The 20,347-nt window shown below is 28.9% G+C and overlaps 1 protein-coding gene across 3 annotated transcripts in view; it reads left to right on the top strand.

The window, feature by feature from the left end:
* Positions 1-3,931: 3,931 nt before the first annotated feature.
* Positions 3,932-20,347, top strand: part of LOC134832916 (protein NDRG3) — a 39,736-nt gene continuing 23,320 nt past the window's right edge. Inside the window, exons 1-3 of one of the 3 annotated variants that reach the window (XM_063847133.1) lie at positions 6,151-6,748; positions 13,913-14,174; positions 20,074-20,220. In XM_063847133.1, coding sequence (XP_063703203.1) covers positions 13,924-14,174; positions 20,074-20,220 — 398 coding nt within the window. In that variant the 5' untranslated portion in view covers positions 6,151-6,748; positions 13,913-13,923. Of the gene's footprint in view, positions 4,573-6,150; positions 6,749-13,912; positions 14,175-20,073; positions 20,221-20,347 lie in introns of those variants that run through there. The other 2 variants (XM_063847135.1, XM_063847134.1) reach the window with 2 other exon arrangements.

The raw sequence follows: 20,347 nt of genomic DNA, 5'->3' as shown, positions 1-20,347 counted from the left end.
TTCTATTTGAAAGTAAAGAATTATTTTCTCAATTTTTTCACGTCAATTGTCAAAAATGAAAATTTTGAAAATATTTCTAAACAAATTTGTGAAAATTGATAATTTTAAAAAATAAAAAAAAATCGTATATTTTGCAAATTTTTTATCGATTAAACAGCTGAAATTTTTTTGTCGAATTAATTTAATTTTTTTTCCTTCAGTATCATCGCTGGAAAACCTTCAAACAACAAAAAAAATAAATTTTTGAACTTGAAACTACTACAAATTTTACATGCGAAAATTTTCAAAAAGTCCTGAAGAAATTTTTAGAGCAGAATTTGAGTTAAAGCGGAATTTTAAATATTTTTTTGTAAAAAAGTTAAATATGAAATTTTTAGACAAAAATCGTATTTTGTAACCTGAAACAATAAATAAAAACTCTAAAATCAGAGAATTTTTAAAAATCAATAAAAAAAGAGAATATTTCTCAACAAACTCAAGGTTCTCTAATGATGTCCAGTTGATAGAAAAAATATAATTGAATAAATTGTGCAATTTGATGCGATCAATGGATGGTGCCTAATTGATTTTGACGCGTCAACAATTTTTATTCGATTAACCAGTATTGGCATTTAATTTTTTTTCCTTCAGTATCGCGCCAGAAAGATGCATCGCTGGACGACATTTTTATTTTGCTGCCTTTTAATTTTCTACAAAACAAAATTTTCTACAGGAAAATGTTTTGAACTTGAAACTACTACAAATTTTACATGCAAAAAGAATTTTGACAACAACAAACATTGGAAATTGACACCTTTTGCATTTTTACCGTTTCCTAAAGAAATCAATGTGAGCTCTTTATTTTCCTTCAATTTCACTCAAATTGACGATATTCGAGGAATAATAAGTTGCAATTACAACAACAAATTGTACGTTTCAATCGTTGAGAAAACTTCGTTAAAGAGCTTAGGACCAACATTCACATTTTCAGATGAAAATGCTTATGCAATAAATACTCCAACATACGACTATGATTCATGCAATGACGCAATAGCAAAAGGATTTCAGGTACAATATTCCGTAAAATTCAAGAAAAATCGTTATTTGCTCATTTATGGATGTCTTGAAGTCTCACATCATCGAGGAATTTGGATTTTCGCTGACAAATCAACATCTAAAATGGACTTGAAAATTCCAGAAGAAGCTTTTTCAGATGCAAATTTTCGAATATCAAACAAAGAACAGAAATTAATTATTTATAAAAACAAAATTAATAACAAAACCTCCTTTAATGAAGGATTTTACTACGATTTTTGTTACAATTCAAGCGAATATGAAACAATAATGGAAGAATTTCTCGAATCTGAGAAACTTGATTTGCCATTTTCAACAAAATTCATCATTATTGCAGGATCTGTAGCAATTTTCTTACTTTTTTGCATCAAATTGATTTGTTAGACGGGCAAAAGTGTAATTAATCAAGAATAAAAAAAAAGCACAAGAGACTTTTTCATTATTTTTATTGAGAAATATTATGAAACTTTTTCTTCATTAAATTTTTTTTTATTCCGATTTCAAATGAAAAATGAAGTGTTTACTTCAGTCTCCTCGTTTTCCGTTTGTTTACATTTTTTCAGCTCATCGACTGACTAGACGGATGAACAATTGATAAGATTAATAACTTTTCTAATGTAACTTTTTACTGCCTTTAAGCATTTTTTATTATTATACTTTAAAACGAGGAAAAGAGTTAATTTCCGCCCTTTTTAAGAAAAAAATATAAGATGAGGACGCCTGGTTTTGTATTTTTATGTTTTTTATAAAAGAAAAAATAAAAAGTTGTGTCACATCAATAAGCTAAGCCATCACAAATAACTAGAGCGGAAGAAAGTTATTAATTAAAGAATAATAATGACTTATTAGTAAGAAATGAAATGCAATTTCTTGGTGCATTTCTGCATTTTTTCCGCATTTGTAGAAGGCGTCTATGCCCAACGGCGCAAATGATTAAGAAAAAAACGACTAAAAAGAGAAAAATAACATGATTCCAAAGAAAAATTGTATAATTTAATTAATTAAAACTTCGTAACAAATTATAATGAGAGTTTTCTGATAGAGAATTCCCTTTCAAAACGAGAAAATTATATGATGAGAAAATAAACATACAAAAAAAATTCTGAGAAAATTCTCTCCGTTTTTTCTTTACACCTTCTTTTTACGAAAATCAACTGGAAATAAAAGTAACAACATGATATTTGTTTTCTTTCATATTTTCCTCTTTTTTTTCATAGACGACAACATCTTTACTGAAGCAGTAAACTTCTTTTGCAAAAAGAGAACGAATTATTATTAAAAAAAAATCATAGGTCGTCACAGAGAGGATAAACGGAAAATGAGAAAATATGGAACAATTACTGTTATTCTAGTTTCTATTTGTTTAACATCCGTCGACACACGTAACAAAAATAACAAAAAGTAGGTATGATGTAATAATGAAAAAAAAATTATTAGGAATTGGAGCGGAAAAATCAAAGAAAAGTTTCTTTTGTTTTCTGTTACTTTTAATTATTTTATGATACGTCAAAAAAAGTGATGTTAAGTTAAATCAATTATTTTATGTTTTCAAGCGTGAGTCTGAAGGGATTTGCTAAAATATCATTTTTTATAAAAAAAGGAAAAAATAAAATTTTTCAAGCAATTACAAGTTAATGTGAATTTTAATTGAAAGAAAATTTAACGATATTCGAAATGGAGAAAAATTTAAATTTAAAAAAGCGACATCTGGTGATTTTTTTTGAAAGTGACTTTATTTCTTTGAATTTGGTTGTTAATGAATAAGAAATTAATTTTTTTTTTAAATATATTCAAGATTTTTGTATGGCAAAATGTTTGAAAAATAATAATTATGATAAAATTTTGTAAAAAAAAATATTTCTTATTTTTACTAAAGTTCATATACCTATTTAATTTAATATGCCTAGACAAAAAAAAACTAAGGAAAAAATATTTTTATTCTCAAATCAAAAATTTTTTATATTATATTAAATATAATTAATATTATTAATTAATTCAACAAATATTTATATTAAATAATTTTTATTAATTATAAATTAATTTAAATAATTAAAAACTTAATTTATATTTTTTGATAAATTAATTTAGAAAATTTTAATTCTTAATTTTTTAAAATTTAAAAAAATATCATTAAAAACACAAAATTTAAATTAAAAATAATAAAAAATTTAAAATAATAAAATTTGTTTCATCAAAAACTCAATTTTTAATTTTTTTCTCTTATATTTCAGCAAATTTAGGTTTACTGAACTTTCAAATAAATCAAGTTCAAAGTACAAGCAAATATGTTTTTAAAAATTCAATGAACAAACAAAATTCAAAACAATTGTCAACAACAAAAAATTACCTCTAAAAAATCAATTCGAGATGAACCACACACACACCTTAAAACGCAAACAAACACTCATGACTCCATTAACGGCCAATAATCGTCAATTCTGATCTGAAATACGTGCATTTGTTGTTTTCAATTTACTCATTTAAATATAGAAAAACAGAAAAAAGTCACAAAGAAATGAGATTAATTTCATATATTATCACCAAACTGTCTCATGTGTCGAACGTGATTTATCAGCAAACTTTAAAAATCGGACTTTAATTGATAATGCGACAAAGGGGCAGCAAAATCGTTTCAAATTCAGCTCAAATATCATGAAATTTTGAAACAACAAATTAATTTTTTGGAATATTGTCAGAAAATAAAGTTTTTCAGGGACGGAACTCCACGAATTTTGTTTAAAACCTCAAATGCCCATTAAAAAAATTTAATTTCCATCCCTGTTTATTCATCAAACATACAAAACAGAAAACATTTGAATTCATTCCAGTTGTAGACGGCGCGCGTTTGGCACACATTTCAGTTGCAGACCGTTCATTGATGAGTAAAGTCGTTCATTAATTGTGTTTTAAATTGATTATGGTCATATCAGAGAGACCGGTAAATGCAGACCAAACAAAGGCAACAATTCAATAGAATTCAATGAATCGAAACCCATCAAACAAAAAAAGTGATCTACATAAAATTAATCAACAAAAAATTTAAAACCACTTCAAATAATAAAAAAAGATTAATTTGGAATGCAGTTATTTGCAAAAAAAAAATTGAAAGTGATACTTTGACATATCAAGTTTCAGCTGACTTATATAAATAATTTGGCGATTACTTTGTAAATTTCCGTAAAACAAGTTTTAATTCTATGGAATCCTCTTCATTAACCTTGAATTTCGTATCACAGGTGATATCAAAAGTGTTATAAAGTATAATCTTTTGTGATTCTAACTACCTTATAAAAGACGCGTGAATGATTCTGTTTGTTGTTAATAAGATTATCAGTGATAAAAGAAATCAAAAGAACTTCCACGAGGAATATAACGATTAAAAATACGATTAAACGCCAATTTATTGCGATTAAATCAATTAAAGCCTTTTAATCGGTCAAATCAATAAAAAAAGATCATCATGATACATAATTCAATTCAATATCAAATTGACCTCAAAAGTCCCGAAAATGCAGCAAGGTAAGTGAATTTTTTTCTAAAGACCTAACGGACTTACTTGACAAAACTGACGAAATTCTTCTGGAGGCATCTTGTCACGATGCAACCGCGAATTAATTAAAAATTTACTGTTTGTTCTTGTGAGATTTATTAATGTTTTGCTATTAATAGAAGAAGTGCAAATAAAATGCACGATAACGTGCAAAGTGAATACAATTTATCATTCGGATGCAGTTTTAATTGTAGTTAAGGAGATTTTAATGCGATTAAATATTTTTTGTGGGAAGTTTGTTTGTTTTTCAAAGTGATTCAATCGTTTATGGATTAAATTTGAATTAAATGGCGTTTTAATTTGAATTTTTTAAACCTTTTTTTCTTTTTGTTCTTCGGTGACACAAAAAATAAATTTTTCTTAGATAGCAACTTTATTTCTCCACAAAATACTCGGAATGTTTCATAAACGTTTGTACCTGTTGACTCGTGACACAAAAGTGACATTCAACACGTGCATCCGACGACAGTCGCCGGTTACATTGGCATTCTTTCAGGCTTCCCTTGGCTTCCTCGCTCTCGGACCCGCCTTTCTCATCTTTTTCTGCCGCCAACGCGCTGTGTTTCGTCCTCTTCGTACCCTCGAGTTTTTACAATTTTTCGCGTAGTGATCACGGCCATAACACTGGTGTCATCTTCCCGCTTCAACTGCTTGCCCATTTTGAATGATCACTGTGAGCTTGATCTAAATTGACTAAATTCTGGGATTTTGATGTCCCAAAATTACTCCAAAGTGTCCCCACGTCCTTTAGAATTAACTCCGATTAATTTTACAAATTCCGCTTCTTTCCGTATTTTTTTTTACATAAAAATAATTGAACTTACAAAAAAATTTTAATTTTGATCCTGCAAAATTAATAAAAAATTATTAAAATAATAAAGTTATAATTATTAAAAATTCAATAAAATCAGCTTTAACTAACGAAAAACTCAACAAACAACAACGACTTCAACAACAAATCTACATTCAAACTCCCGCTTATATTCGTTCGCGTCGTTTAATCAACTGAATTGCCAGACATCATCTAGACATGCCATCCAAACAAAGCAAATTATCAATATTTACAAGTGTGACGTCATGTGCCCCTAATTTTTCTCTCTCTGTCGCGCAACAACGTTCTCGTTCTCGCATGTCACGGCCATCAAGTCTCCGTACAACTCCGTATTCTGTATGGAAACGCTACTTGAAAGCACTCTCGTGACAAACACTTGTACTAAAATTGATTGTATTGCTGGATTCCGATCAGATTGTTCTTTGTGTGTTTGTATAGACAGGGCGTAGCACGAAGTTACGATAACCAGATAATTTTTTGAAAAAATTAAAAATTTATATTTTGCAGAAATTCATGAAAAATTGTCAATTTTAAGAGAAATTTGATAATTTTTTGATGAAACTCGGGTCAGCGTATTCGATATATATAATCATATGTTCCCGGTGTGTGTCTACGTTACTTCTATAAATACAGTCACTGAAATACACTCATTTTTGGTGTAACAAAAATATGTCCATAGACGCACATCGTCATATATATTTACTACGCAGCTACACACAAAAAAAATTATTAAAAAAAAGAAAATTGACTTGACACAATAAAATTTTTCCCTATTTCGTTCAGTTTAGAAACGTCAGTCGTCGAAGTTGTTAAAATTCTCTGTGCACAGCCGAAATTGAAAAGAACAAGTTCCAAGTGTTATTTTTTTAATTGGAAACGGAAATTCCCAATATAATTGCGGAGAGAAAGAACGTTCAAAAATTAGCGTAAAAAATATTTTTTTTATCACTTCGAGAGATAAAGAGCAGCAAAAAGCCTAACGCGACACTCACACACACTCGTCAAATTTAATACGTGCGAGTTGATTTTTTTACACAAATTATTACAAATCCCGTAAAAAAGCGACTTTTGTCGGAATTAGCGCAGAAAAGTTGATCGATTGTCGCGAAATTTAGCAGAAAAAAGTGATTTGTGGACGAAACAGTCGAAAAATTCGGTGAAAAACAAGTGATTACATAAAAAGAGTTTGTATCACACATACCACAAAAAAAAAGTGAATAATTTTTTTTTGGATCCAGTCGCAAAGAGGATTATTACAGCAACTCTCCGGATTCTAATTAACTCAACTTTTGCGTCGTAATAAATCGAATCAGGTAAGAATTGGTGCAAATTTGTGTGAAACTGCAGCAAGAAAAAATTTAAAGGTTAGGATTTTCCCATTTATTGCCCGGAAAATGTGTGTCAAGGAAATTCCTTACACACACTCTCCTTCTCGCTCACAGACAGGCGCGAGTGTGTCTGAAAGGTTGTCGTGCGTGATTCTGCAAAAAAGTGAATTTTTGTCAGTAATTTCTTACGAAAAATAGTAAAAAATAATTTATAATTTAGCGCAAGTAGAGAAAAAGAAAGAAAAGTAGTGAAAAAATGTTTACATAACTCCCTCAAATAAGTTTCCCCAACACACACACACACACTCACACACAGAAATAGAGCTGTATGGCACACAGTCGTCGCACAGAAAGTGTCCTGTTTGTTCGCACCATATTCGGCACACGACACACGAAAGGAAAACTCTGTAGCTACATTTCCATTTCACATCCATTGATTATTGATTTTTCCCTACACGCGTACAACTTGGGCTCCAGCACACAACTACGTGTGTGCTAAATGGAGCTACGAGGAACAAAAAAAATAAGAAAACACATGCTATGTAATTTATTTTTTATGTTTAACTAGTTGGAATTGTTGTAAAAACAGCAGTTGAGTTAGTGAAAAAAGGTAAAATGATGCAATTATAGAGTAGAAAAGGGGGTTTTTGGGGTAACAAAAGAGAATTTATGGACAAAAATTTAGGTTGCTGATAGGATTTTAACAAAATCTAATGGGAATTTTGATCATCTGGAAAGGCCTCGGGCGGAAACCTGATTCAAAAAGCTATTCAGAAAAGTTTTTTTTAACAAGAAATTATATTTTAGGTCCTTAATTTTTGTTATAGAATATTTTAATTTTTTTCCAAGGACAATTTTTTTCAATTTTTTATGGATTTTGAATTTTTACAAGTTAATAATTAAATTATTATTATTATTCAATATTATTAAAATTATTAATTTTTAAAAAATTGCTAGCAATTTAAATTATTTTTATTTTAATGAAAAATTTTAATTTTTCCTGTGGACAAAATAATTTTTTAATAATTTTTGAATTTAATTAAATTTTTTATAAAAAATAAAATTAATTTTGAAGATTTTTTATAAAAAAAAAATCTCATTAGATGATATTTTTGAATGATAAATATTAAATGACATTTTTATGAAAAAAAAAATTAAATTTAAAGAAAATTAATAGAAAAAAATTTTTAGTCCTCTAATTTAGAAAAAAAAAAAATATTCATAACTCTCGAAATTTCTTACGTAAAACCATCTAACACGCTCTGAAAGACACTTTTTTATGACCTTCACGCATCATTTAACACAGAAAAAATACAATTTTTTTTTGCCGCTACTCAGCACCAACAATTCTCATGAAATTGCATTGAAATCCTGTAATTTTCCAGCACTTCACATTACTTTCTCATTATTTCGCAAAAAAAGCTAAATAAAAGAATTTTCCTCATTCACATCATCTACATCTTCTTCATCATCATCACTCCCCGTATTCACAATCTTTTTCATATTTTTAAAAGCTATCTCTTTAATGTAATAACTTTTAGCGAAAAACGTAGCGAGATATCTTTTGTGCTAAATTTCTTTTTATTTTATTTATTTTTTTGTCTTTACACGTTGGTGCTTTTTATACTCACAGAAAATGAGAAAAAAATTTATAAATAAAAGAAATGTAATTTAAGCTCTTCTCATTTACATGTTTCACTAAACAAAAATAAGTTGTGTCGTCCTTGTTTCGTCGCAAGTGTTGTATATCCGTCAGTTTGTGTATTTTTTGAGTGATCCAAGAATAAAATGATGAGCCATGCTGCAATTCACTTTAAATGATTCTCTTTTTTTTTAATAAAAAATAATGAAGACTCGCAAATTTTGTTTTTAGTTTTTGTAAAAAATTGTTTGTTTTTAGCATAAAATGGCATGAAATTTAATTTTTGTGAGGCTTGGTATTCGAATGGTATCCTTTTGACCTGATTCAAAGCGTTTTTTAGTCGTAAACATCATAACTCAAAATGCAATGCAGCAACAGTGAACAAATTTTAACATTCCGTACACAACAATCTAATTAACGTAATTCCACTAATTCATACAATTTACAAACAATTTCTAGGTTGAATGGAATCACTAATTACATTTGTACCTCTTATTTGGTACCGCGAATGTTCCGTGTTTACAAAAAAAAAACGGCGGCAAAAAGACCTAATTAAAAAGTTTAATCGTGGAGAAAAAACATAGCGATCATTGATATTTAAATGTTTGTCTCTCTGAGAAAAGAAATTAAAGGAGAAAAGGTGAAAATGTATTTCCTGTCATTTTTTCTTGCAAAAAATTTGAAAATTTTTTCTTACATAAAAATCTGGATAAAAATTGAATCTGAGTTTAAATTTGACAACCTTCTTGATTTTTTTTTATTTTTGAAAAAAAAATTGTTAAATTAAAAAGGTCCAAATTACTAATTAATATCAAATTTCTAATAAAATTAATATTTTTTTTAACAAACATTTTAAATGATTGGCACTTTAAAGCTTAAATTTTTTGATTTCTTAATTAAAAAATTAATTTTAAAATGTTAAAAAACTTAAAATTTTAATCATTTTCTATTGTTTAAAATTTAATAAACATTACAAAATTAATTAAATTTTATCAAAAATTGTTAAAAACGATAAAATATTACAGAAATTCTTTTAAAAGGTCATTTGAAAGTTAAATAATTTGACAAATATATATTGCTCTGATTCAACGAATGTTTCAAAAATTGTCATTAAAAATTACCTTTCACTTCATTGAATTTTGTGACTTTGATAAAAATTAGGTAATCTCAAACTTGTCTATTTCTCGTCACTTTCTCTACAAAAACCCATTTAAAAAGGAGTGCCTTTTCATCGAGATTTTGATTTCAAAACTCATCAACGCGTTCTATATTAAAACTCCTTTTGTTAGTTTGCAAATTGACGTCACTTCTCTTACGTCACATCACACCTTTAAAACTGCTACTTTGTATATTCATCCTGCATTTTCTACCTCTAACAGTTAAAAATATCGATAATAACACAATCTTTTCTATATTCGCACGCGCCACATGGAACTACTTAACATTTCAAGTAGTAGTAGTCTGATGATAATGATAATGTAGTAAATTATTGTTATGTCAGATTTCGTTCAATAAAATATTGTTTCAACTGATTCGCACCTGTCGTAACTGGCAAATACTGGTTGTCTTGATGACTTGGAAACGAACCGATCGTCGAAATTGAGACGTCAAATGCAATTTTAGATAATCTCTCGTTGAGTATGAAAGATTTTAATTTACCTGTCTTTCATCAGTTTCCATTCATTCTCGGAAATTAGTTGCTATTTCGGTACAAATGATAGGTTTCTAAAAGCTTTTCAGGCCTGCAGCTACTTATGTTGAAAATGTTTTTCTATGCCTTTTGTTATTGTTATTGTGCAAGTTGAGTACAAAAGTAGCTGGTATAATCTGAATGGAATAAAAGTTTCTCTTTTCTCTCGCTAGAAAATGAACTCATTAATGCCTTAGTGCACTCACTGTGTCTCGTCTCTCTCTCTGTCGCTCGTTATAAGTAGCTATGACACCTGGCTCAAACTTTTTTTTTTATAAAACTGAAAAATAACAAGAGGAAAAAGTTTGAGTTTTTTTTTTTGTTTAACTACTATGTCCTCCGAATTGAAAAGGGATATTTTTAATCACTTAAGGGGCTAATATAATACCTCATTTTGGAAAAGGAGTTAATATAATCCATTAAGATGTCAATTTAACCTCTTTTGGAGTTGATCATCAACAGCCCTTAAAATTAAAATAAGTTCTGGAGGTAAATTTAATCCCTTAAGGTATTATTTTAATCCCTTTTGAAGTTCAAAAAGAACGAAAGGGATTAAAATATCCTCTTAAGGGATTAAATTAACCTCCTAAACAAAGTATAAGCTATAAGGCTGTAGATGATCAACGCCAAAGTAGGTAAGATCGACTTCTTAAGGAATTTCTTTTCCAAAATGTGAATATCCTATAGGCGAAAAATGGATCAAATTAACCCCTCGGGAAATAAATTAACCCCTTTATGAGGTTCATTTGATCTCTTATGAGGTTAATTTGACTCTTTTTTTGTCCATATGGCACGAAAAAGAAGCAGCAACAAGAACGTGTGACAAAAGCAAAAAATTTTCGTCTAAAATTTGTCATATAGAGCTAAAGATAAAATTAATTGTGATGTTTAAATAGGGTTGACCCAATTTTGTGTTTATCTTAAAATGTTCCATAATGCAGTTTTTAGCGTCATCTTTGTCTCCTATGGCGTTACAAAAGCATCGTTTTTAATTCAGTGTCGCATTCGTGAACGATGTGACGCTGCACGCATCCAAACTTGGACAATTAAATTTATGATAAATGATTAAAACATGAGTTTTTCTTGGCAGCGCGCGTATAATGAAGAAAGATCAGGTCATCCACTTTGTTCGTTCGTCGTCGACGTAATCTCTTAAGAGGGTTACTCATGAATAAAAATGAGAATTCGATTACTTCTCGGGCGTCCATGTTTGCCTGGCATGACAAGGAAAAATAACAGAGAAAAATCATTACGCTTTAATGCTCTCTTAAAGGGAAGCAGAGTAGATGTTGTTGCGAAAAAAAAACAGCTTGGGAAAGGTTATAAAATTCTCATACAAAGCAAATGTTGCCGCATGGCGAAAAAAAACGACGAAGAGGAAAATAAATGGAAATGAAAGCAAAATAAAAATTATGCAACAAAAGAACGGTCAATTTATTTCTTTCGTTTGGATTGTTGTTTGGTTTATTTTTATATCTTTTAGCCACGTTCGATATCCTCTTCGTCATTCCTTCTCACTGAAAGCGAAAACGTGTTGGAATGTCTCAACAACAATAATTTTTCTTCGTTCTTAGTATATTTGAAGAAGCAAGTTAAGAAAAAATAGAAATCACTTCCTTGAAGGTTGTCTAATGAGCAACTGAAAGATTCAGCGGAAAATTCATTGAATAAGTAACGGAAAGTGAGTCAAAGATAACATTTTCCTTTCGATAATGAATATTAGCTTCCTTTAAAAAATTCGCAAGAAAAAAGAAAATTTCTTTGAAGTTTTTATTATTATTCATTATCTTTTTTCCAAGAAAACAATTCAATTTTAAAAGGCCTGAATTCATTTTCAAAAATTTTGATAAAACTCATCATATGGTTCAATATCTACTGACGTCGAGTTATACTTCAATTGCAATTCCGTTCTATCTTCAATAATTTCCTCATTTTTCGCTTCAATTTCTCCTTCTTTAGCTTTTTCTTCAACTATATCTTGTGGATCCTCAACCGGTAAATTTTCTTCAGCCTTTGGTTTTTTCTCACAACATCTCTTGTAAACACAAATCCAAAAGATTAAAACTCCCTCTGCAAGAACAAAAACTGTCAAAACTACAACTGCTATCATCAACGAAGCATTTACGACGAAACTAAACGGATAAATTGCACATTCACCCTTGATATCTTGCGAAGATAATCCTTTAATAGCCACACCTCGATCAAGTAATTCACTAACAATTTTTCTGAATCTTCCGCATTCCATCTTATTTCCTTTCAAGGCAATTGCTTGTAATTTCGGAAACTTTTTAAACATCGTTGACTCATCAATATCGTATAACTGGTTTGAATGAATATCAATTACGATCAATTTCTCCAACTTTGGAAACTCATTAAAGTCGATTTCAGTTAACAAATTCCCGCCAATATTCAAAAAATGAAGATCTGTCAAAGTTCGGAACGAAGCGCCATCTATCTCGGTTAACTGATTATTTTCCAAATGAAGTTTAATTAAAGCCGAATTTTTCAGGAAAACCTCTGTACTTAATTTGGTCAAATTGTTGTCATTTAACCAAAGATGTGTTAGCTTTTCACAATTGACCAACGATGAATCGTCAATTAGTTTCATTTCCACTCCAGATAGGTTTAGTTTCTTTAAATTCGGAAAGGCGTCGCATAATTCATGCATTAAAACGGCCATTTTTGTATTTTCAAAATGAATTTCTTCAACTTCATCGGGCGATGCTGACGTTGGATCGAACATTCGATCTTCTTCAGTTGTTTGGATATCCGAAAAGGTGCATTTATTGCCTTCTAAAATGCATTCCTTTGAAAGGGCGTAGTACAAAGTCACAGAAAAAATTATGAAAAATTTTAATTGAAACATTTTAACTGAGCAACAAAGAAATTACTGTGAGGTAACAACATCTCACCGCTTTTATAAAGGCATTTCCTGATGAGTGCTTTTCTGAATAATCTTACAAAATCCTGTATTACGACATCCGTTTCAGTATTTTTTTTAGGTCATATGCAATTTTTCCAGCAATTTTTTGCTGCATCCATTTATTTTAAATAAAATAAGATTTTTTCACACACGGAAAAATATATGAAAAATCTAAAAAAAAATGATGATGATAAAATTAGGACAATTCACCTTCCATGACATTTCATTCGGGATGTCATGTGCGTTGCATTGCATTCCTGCTGCATAAAACTTCTAATTTGATCAATTTTTCAAACGGGATTCGAATACCAAGTCCTTGTCTGTTGGTTGAATGACGTCAGAGTGCTGCTTTGGCAAGAATGGATGTCAGTGGCATGCATGCTTGTTCGTGTCAGTCGTCTTAACTCTGTGTAGTTTTATGCCCTGTGGGCAAAAAATGGGTCATTTTAACCCCTTAAGTGATCAAATTAACTTTTTAGGAGAATAGTTGACGTCTTAAGGGGTAAAAATTACCTCTTAAGGGGTTTATTTATCTCCAAAAAGATTAATTTGATCACTTAAGACGTTAAACTAACCCCTTTTTCGCCCATAGGGTGTGTTATCTTTAGAAGAATAAAAAATTGTATAAAATGCAAATGTAGAGATTATCGCTTTTTAATGTTTTGTTTGTTTGTCAGTGCTTTCCAACTCTTCTAGAAAATAATTTTTTATAGTAAATAAAATGCATGCATTATATTTTTCGTTTTTTTTTTCTTTTTCTTTTTTCGTTTCAAACAAACATTTACCATTTACCCACAATTTTTCTGTGTGAAATATCAAAACAAACACACACAAACACATGCGTCGCATCACAAAATCATACGAAAAAAAAATCATTTCTACAAAAAAAAATAGCACACTAAGCGATGCCGCAATCCGATAAAATCTACTTATCACTGGATAGTGACGGGGGAAGTTGTAGTAGAAATATCTATAATTCGACGACAACCCCGGCAGTGGGCGGCAATGGCAACAACGGTGTCGGTAATAGTAACGGGAGCTTGCTCGATAGTGTCAAAAAGGTAATTGAGCATGCGATTGTCGGGGAGAAGCATGAAAATGAGCTTTTGCTTAGTGGGCAGAGGATGGATCAAGGGGTCCGTATTATCGGGTCCAGGTAAGAAAAAAAATTTTTTGTGCATGTTTTTTTTACATTTTTTGTTGTTTTTGTTGTCCTTGTACTCGAAAAAATGTCTTATCTCCGTAAAAATCTCTCCATATTTTATCAGCTAGAAGGCATAAAAACATTTGTCATTCTCTTATATTCATGTTTTTTTTTCTTTCTTCCAAGTAGACTTTTCATCAGTTTATATAACAATATCAGCACTCATTCACACACATTTCACATTTCTGCCTCTCTCTCTTCATTTTTTGTCGACTTTTTAAATAAAAAAAATAATAATTTTCAATGCATAAATGTGTACAAATGCATTTTTATTATCACTTTTATGTGATTTTTCACTCTTTTACGGAGACTTGCATTTGACACCAATTTTTTTGGCTTCCTTTTTTTCTAAATATTTTTTCTAGATAGGTGAGAATTGATACAGAAAAAAGACACGAAGAAAAAAAAGCTTGAGTAATTTTTATGGATCAAGCAAAAAGTGACATGAGAATTAATTTGCCACAAAAGAGTATCATCGCATTTTTTCGTGTTTCGCATCTTCGAGGAAGAACTTGAACTTACTTTTGACATGTAAGAGATTCAAACACGTTCATGTACGTGCCTTTTTTTTCCTCATGGCATGATAATTCAGCAGTGTATCGAAAGTCGTAAAATTGTATAAAATATCTTTTTGTTGGGAGGAAGTCCTTGACCATTGACAACGGCTATGAATTTTCCTCCTTTTTTTTCTCTTGTGCGAGGCGTTCATGCTTTGGAAATTTGTTCTCTAAAGGGGTTTATGTCTTACTTTTTTTTTTACAAAAAAAGGACTCACAAGGATTACTAAATACAGGAAATTCTCTATTTTTAACAATCTGAAGAAATTAGAGAAATTTTTATTCCGAAATTAGGCACTTAAAATTTATGAAAATATCATTTTTTCAAAAAAAAAAATTTAAATAATTTAATTGAATAATTTTCCATTTTCATCAAAATTTTTCAAAAATGATTTTTTTAATGTAAGGTACTGAAAGGTATTTAAAATTTAATTGAATTTAATTAAGTTCCATTTTTTGGGCAATTGAGTTAAAAATGAGAAAATGTGCAAAATTTTTTAAAAAATGTTCGAAAATTTTTTATTAATTAAAAATGCATAAAAAATATATTTTTCATTTAGGTTGAAAAATGTATTTTTACAAGCCAAAAGCTCAAAATGTAATTGGGGCGAAATTTACTGGGTCAAAATTTATTAAAAATGTAAATAAATTCAAAAAGCTAAATAACGAAATAAAAATTGCATTTGTCATTTATCACATTTTGCTAAATCGCATAAATGCATTATTTAAGGTTCACATTAAAAAATCATGGAAGAACGAAAACTTTATTGAATTAATTTTTGAAAACTTTAAATCGAAAAAAATTTAATTTTATAAAATTTAAGTAAAAAATAATTAATTATTTATATAATTAAATTAAAATTTATTAATTAAAAAATATTAAACTAATTTATTTATTTATATTAATTTATTAAATAATTTTTTTTTTATTTTAATTTTTTCCTTTAATTTATTTTTTTTAATTTTTATTTTACTAAACTTAAATTTAGGGAATTTTAACCCATTTTTGACTGTAAATAGTAGTCAAAAGAACAAAAAAAATCAATTTTTGTTTAAAATTTTATAGAAAATTTGGATAAATAATTTTAGAATATAACCAATTTAAGATTTTCTCATTTTTGAAAACCTCACTGTACTTCTTTAATGCCTATTTAAAGACATATTTCACAAGTTTTTCCACATGAAAGTAGTCACAACCATACGAGAAGAACAAAAGAAGACAAAAGAAATGAAACAACAATGGAAGGATTCTCCCTTGTTGTTGTCCGTACTCAACAAAGACCTTCTAATGCATGAGGACAAGTATCTACTGCGGATTACACAACACAAACTATCGGGTTTTTGTCATGTTATAGTTTTTCCCTTCTTTTCTCGCGCGTTTGTCTGCATTGAATTCTAATTTAAAAAAAAATAAAAAGTAGACAATGAAAGGTCGACTTATGTCGTATTGAATTAAATTCTCCATAAAAAGGTAGAAAAAAAAAGTTTCCTTTTTTATGCTCTACGAAACTCTCCATATTTTATACATAAATAAATAAATTGTGGTAGCTTCGGTGACATAACAATTTTTTGTGCAAGGTGACAAAAATTATTGAGGAAACGTCACGTCGCTCTTGTTTTTTTTTCCAAATGAAGGTTGTTGTTGTTTTGTTTATTTTTATGATTCTGATTAAAAGTTGTCATAAACAACAAATTTTTGTCACCTTGCTTCGTTGCTTCGAAAAATTTCTTATTTCCCGAAAAGCTTTTCTGCGTGCAAAAATTAAAACGAATGAAAAAAGTGGAAGGAAATGAAAGATTTTTGATTAAAATTCGCCTGTTAAATAAATAAACATCCTTCTATCTGTTCTTTCAAACGAAATAAAATGAAAAAAAGAGAAAAACAGCAACAGATTTATTTTTTATCATGATTTTTTCACAACTGACACACTCAAAGTTTTAAATATTTTTTTTTTGTTTGTCAGACGAAAAATTTTATTTTTTTCGTATTATACGGATGCGTGAGTTTATCCGAAAAATGAACACAATCCCATGATTGGATTATTCTTGTGGTAAAGGACAAAAACGGTGACAAAAAAAATACTTTTCGCGTCAATTGGATTTATTTCGTGACCCAAGCTTCCTCGAAGGACCTGTAAAAATGTCTTTAATTACGAGTCGAAGGTCAAAAAAGGCAACTTTTGATGTATTTTCGGCATGTAAAACATTGAGAAATAGACAAAAACATGCTAACGACACATCCGATTCTAATTTTTTTCTGTTACATTTTCGATTTTCCACACGAAACAAATGCGAAAAAAAAACGAATGACCAAAAAAAATTTGTTACAGCACAAAAGGTCAAACAATCGATAAATTAACGAGAGAAAAAAAAATGATGAAGGTACAGGTAAAGGAAAGTTATTGACGCAAAAAAAAAGTTTCTCTCTCTCGTTCTCGCTGATTATCGTTCGTTGCACATAACGCGAGTGAATAAACACCCCGAGTGTGTTGATTTTAATCAAAGTCAAACAACGCGCGGACACCGACTATTATTACGATTATTATTAACGTGAATGACGTAAAGGAAGAAAATGACTAGAAATACATTTTCTTGTCCATAAATTAGACGATTCCATTTCATGACTTTTAGTTTTTCAAATTACCAGAGTGGTTTTGGTCGAAAAATGCACCCACACAACTTTTTTTATTCAACCAGGGTCGAAAAAGCGTTTAAGGAAAAAATAAATTGAATTAATGCTTTTGCTTCAGAATAAGTCAAAATTAAGTTGAATTTGCTTAAAAGTCAAAATTAAAAATTTATTTTTAAGTCAAAATTAAAATCTTAATTTTTCAAAAAAAAAAAATAAATAAATAAATGCATAAATAAATTTTTTCATTAAAAAAAATTTTTTTCGACAAAAATAAAACTTCATTTACGATTTTTTTTATCAAAAAAATATTTAGAAATTTTTTTTTTTAATTTTGACTTAAGAAAATTTAAATAAGCTTAATTCTTAAGTAAAAAATTTATTTATTTTTTTTTACTCAAATTATTTTCGAGTAAAAGTAATTTTTTTCTAAGCCTGTAATAAATTTCATTAAATTAAAATGGAGACGCCTACTTTTTAACTTTTTTCCCCTGAAAAGCTCTTCAAATGACTGATGATAAACTTTTACGTCGCCACAAAAACTTTTTTCATGTCATTAGAACGGAACTCTGTGTTGACTCAATGTCCAGTAACTTTTTCCTTGCTCGAAACAGGCAGAAAACAACAACGCCATACCCAATTGTTTTCAATTGAAATTGTGCATTTATCTACCAGGCTGTAGGTAATCATCATTATACATTCGGCTTAAAAAGTGTTTATCTGGGTCAATCAATTACTTATATGTACCTACGAAGTGTCGCTCTCTCGATGTTGCTCAATTTTCTGTATCAATTCCCGTCTCGACACATATCTTATTTGCGGAACACTAAAAATCGCTTATCGCGACATTTTGCAAGCTCTTTTATATTTATTTATTTTAAAATGGCAAGCAGCGATTATTGTCGCGTTAAATTTTGTGTCTACCGGCCACGCTTGACTCGCGACAATCTCTCTCTCGAGTGAACGAGTGAGTGGGTAAACAAATAAATTTCGCATTTTACGACAAAATTATCATTTATTGTCATGAAGAGAGCTGATAATGGTTTTATTTTGTCACTTTGCTTCGGAAATATCTGGAACGATCTTCCAAGGGAGGCACAAACACATCACGAATTCATTTCCAATTAACATCATCTCATTTTTCATGTATCAAGTCTCGTCTCACACATGTTCTTGTACAATTTTTTTTCTATTATTAAGACACCTGCTTCGTGATTTAGCACTTAATACGCAGCAGTCTTCATCAAATTACTTGTTAATTTTTCTTTTAAAAAAAAAACGCATAAATTTGCTTTGCTTGCTTGTGTGACGCGTTTCACAGCGAATTAAAATCAATTTTGTAGCAAACTGACAGCAGTTGCCGTAATTGTGTTTTATTACTAGTTGAAAGGGATGGAATTTACACGCAGAAAAAAATCAATAATCAATTAAAATGTCGCTCACTCCCATTCTCTAGTCAACTTTTTACGTTTAGCTTGTGATTACAAGCAGGAAAATTAATTACTTGTAACGCATTTTTATAGCTTAAAAGGTTGCTTTGTACGAAGGGATTAGGGAGAAATAGGGCTTTGTGGTTACAATTAATAGAATACCTACGTTGCGGTATAGGAAAAATGAGTTAAATATCAATTTAAAATAAATTGAAAGGATTTTTTTAGCAGGGAGTTGAAAAAAAATTAAAAAAATAAATTTAAATTGAAATAAAAATTCAAACACAAAAAATAAAGCTTTAGTCCTTTAATTAGAAATGAATAGAAAAAAGTTAAAAAAATTAAACAATGTTTGAGACAAAAAAAAATAATTTAGAATTGTTAAAATATAAAATTAAATTAAATTAAAAATAATAATAATTGTTTTAAATAACAAAATTTTAATTTTTTTGATTTTTTTTTAATTTTTAATAAATAAATAGGTACATTAAAACAATTTTTCAAAATTTAAAAAAAATAATAAAGAAGAAATTTAGAAAATTCAAAGTGAGAAAAAGATGAAAAAAATCGACGAGCTTCACTAAAAAATAAATTTTAAAATTGAAAAATTTGATAAATAATTAAAAAAAATTAGGCTGTAAATTAAAATTTATCAAAAAAAAAATGATTTTTCAGATTTTTTTTTTATTTATTTATTAACTTTTTTTTAAATTAACAAACATTCAAAATTAAACATTTTCAAAAATTAAACTAACAAACAACTCTAAAAATTTAATATCGAGTAATACAAAAAACGATCAAATCTGTGAAAATTTCCTTAAAAGATACAAGATTTTGATCAAAAACGAACTCTTGAGAAATATCCTTTGCAAGTCAAGAATTAACAAAAATCTAACAGAAAATGTGTGTGAATTGTGTGAGTTTTTAAAAAAAGTCGTTACCATATATTAGGATCGTTAGGATCACCCTTCTCATTGCTCAATTAAAATTTAGTAGAGTACTCCCTTTTGTTAGAAGCCTTAGAAGTAATTTAAACAAAAAATTTGAATGCTGCATGAAATTTAAGTTGAGTTGAGTTTTAATAAAATTTTATTATTTATTTTTTTCTCTTCCTTTCCTCCTGAATTTCCTGAATCCTTCTTCTCTCTCTCTATCTGTTCAAATCTGTCAATTCGTTTGTACCTCCCCCCTCTTTTCTTGTTTGCGGGGGTACAAAAAACTATCGAAAAATGTAGATCACAGTCACAGTTGGATAATATTAGCAAGCGTGACACAGGCGTCTCCTCAGCTTCTGTACGGAATCAATCATCGACAGTAACAAATAATTTGATCAGAATGCCATCAGCACCATCACACACTGCCGAAGAAACACGATTGCTTGGGTAAGAAAAAAACAAAACATTTTTTTATTTAATTAATTTTAAGTTTTTTCCTCTCCTCTAAACTGAACGAAATTGAAATAACATTAAAAAAATATTTTTTTACAGACTTTAGATTTTAAGACATTTT

This window comes from Culicoides brevitarsis, chromosome 2 (assembly GCF_036172545.1).
Source record: "Culicoides brevitarsis isolate CSIRO-B50_1 chromosome 2, AGI_CSIRO_Cbre_v1, whole genome shotgun sequence".
NCBI lineage: Eukaryota > Metazoa > Arthropoda > Insecta > Diptera > Ceratopogonidae > Culicoides > Culicoides brevitarsis.
The sequence above is the reverse complement of the archived record's forward strand: the minus strand, read 5'-3'. Positions and strand labels throughout refer to the sequence as shown.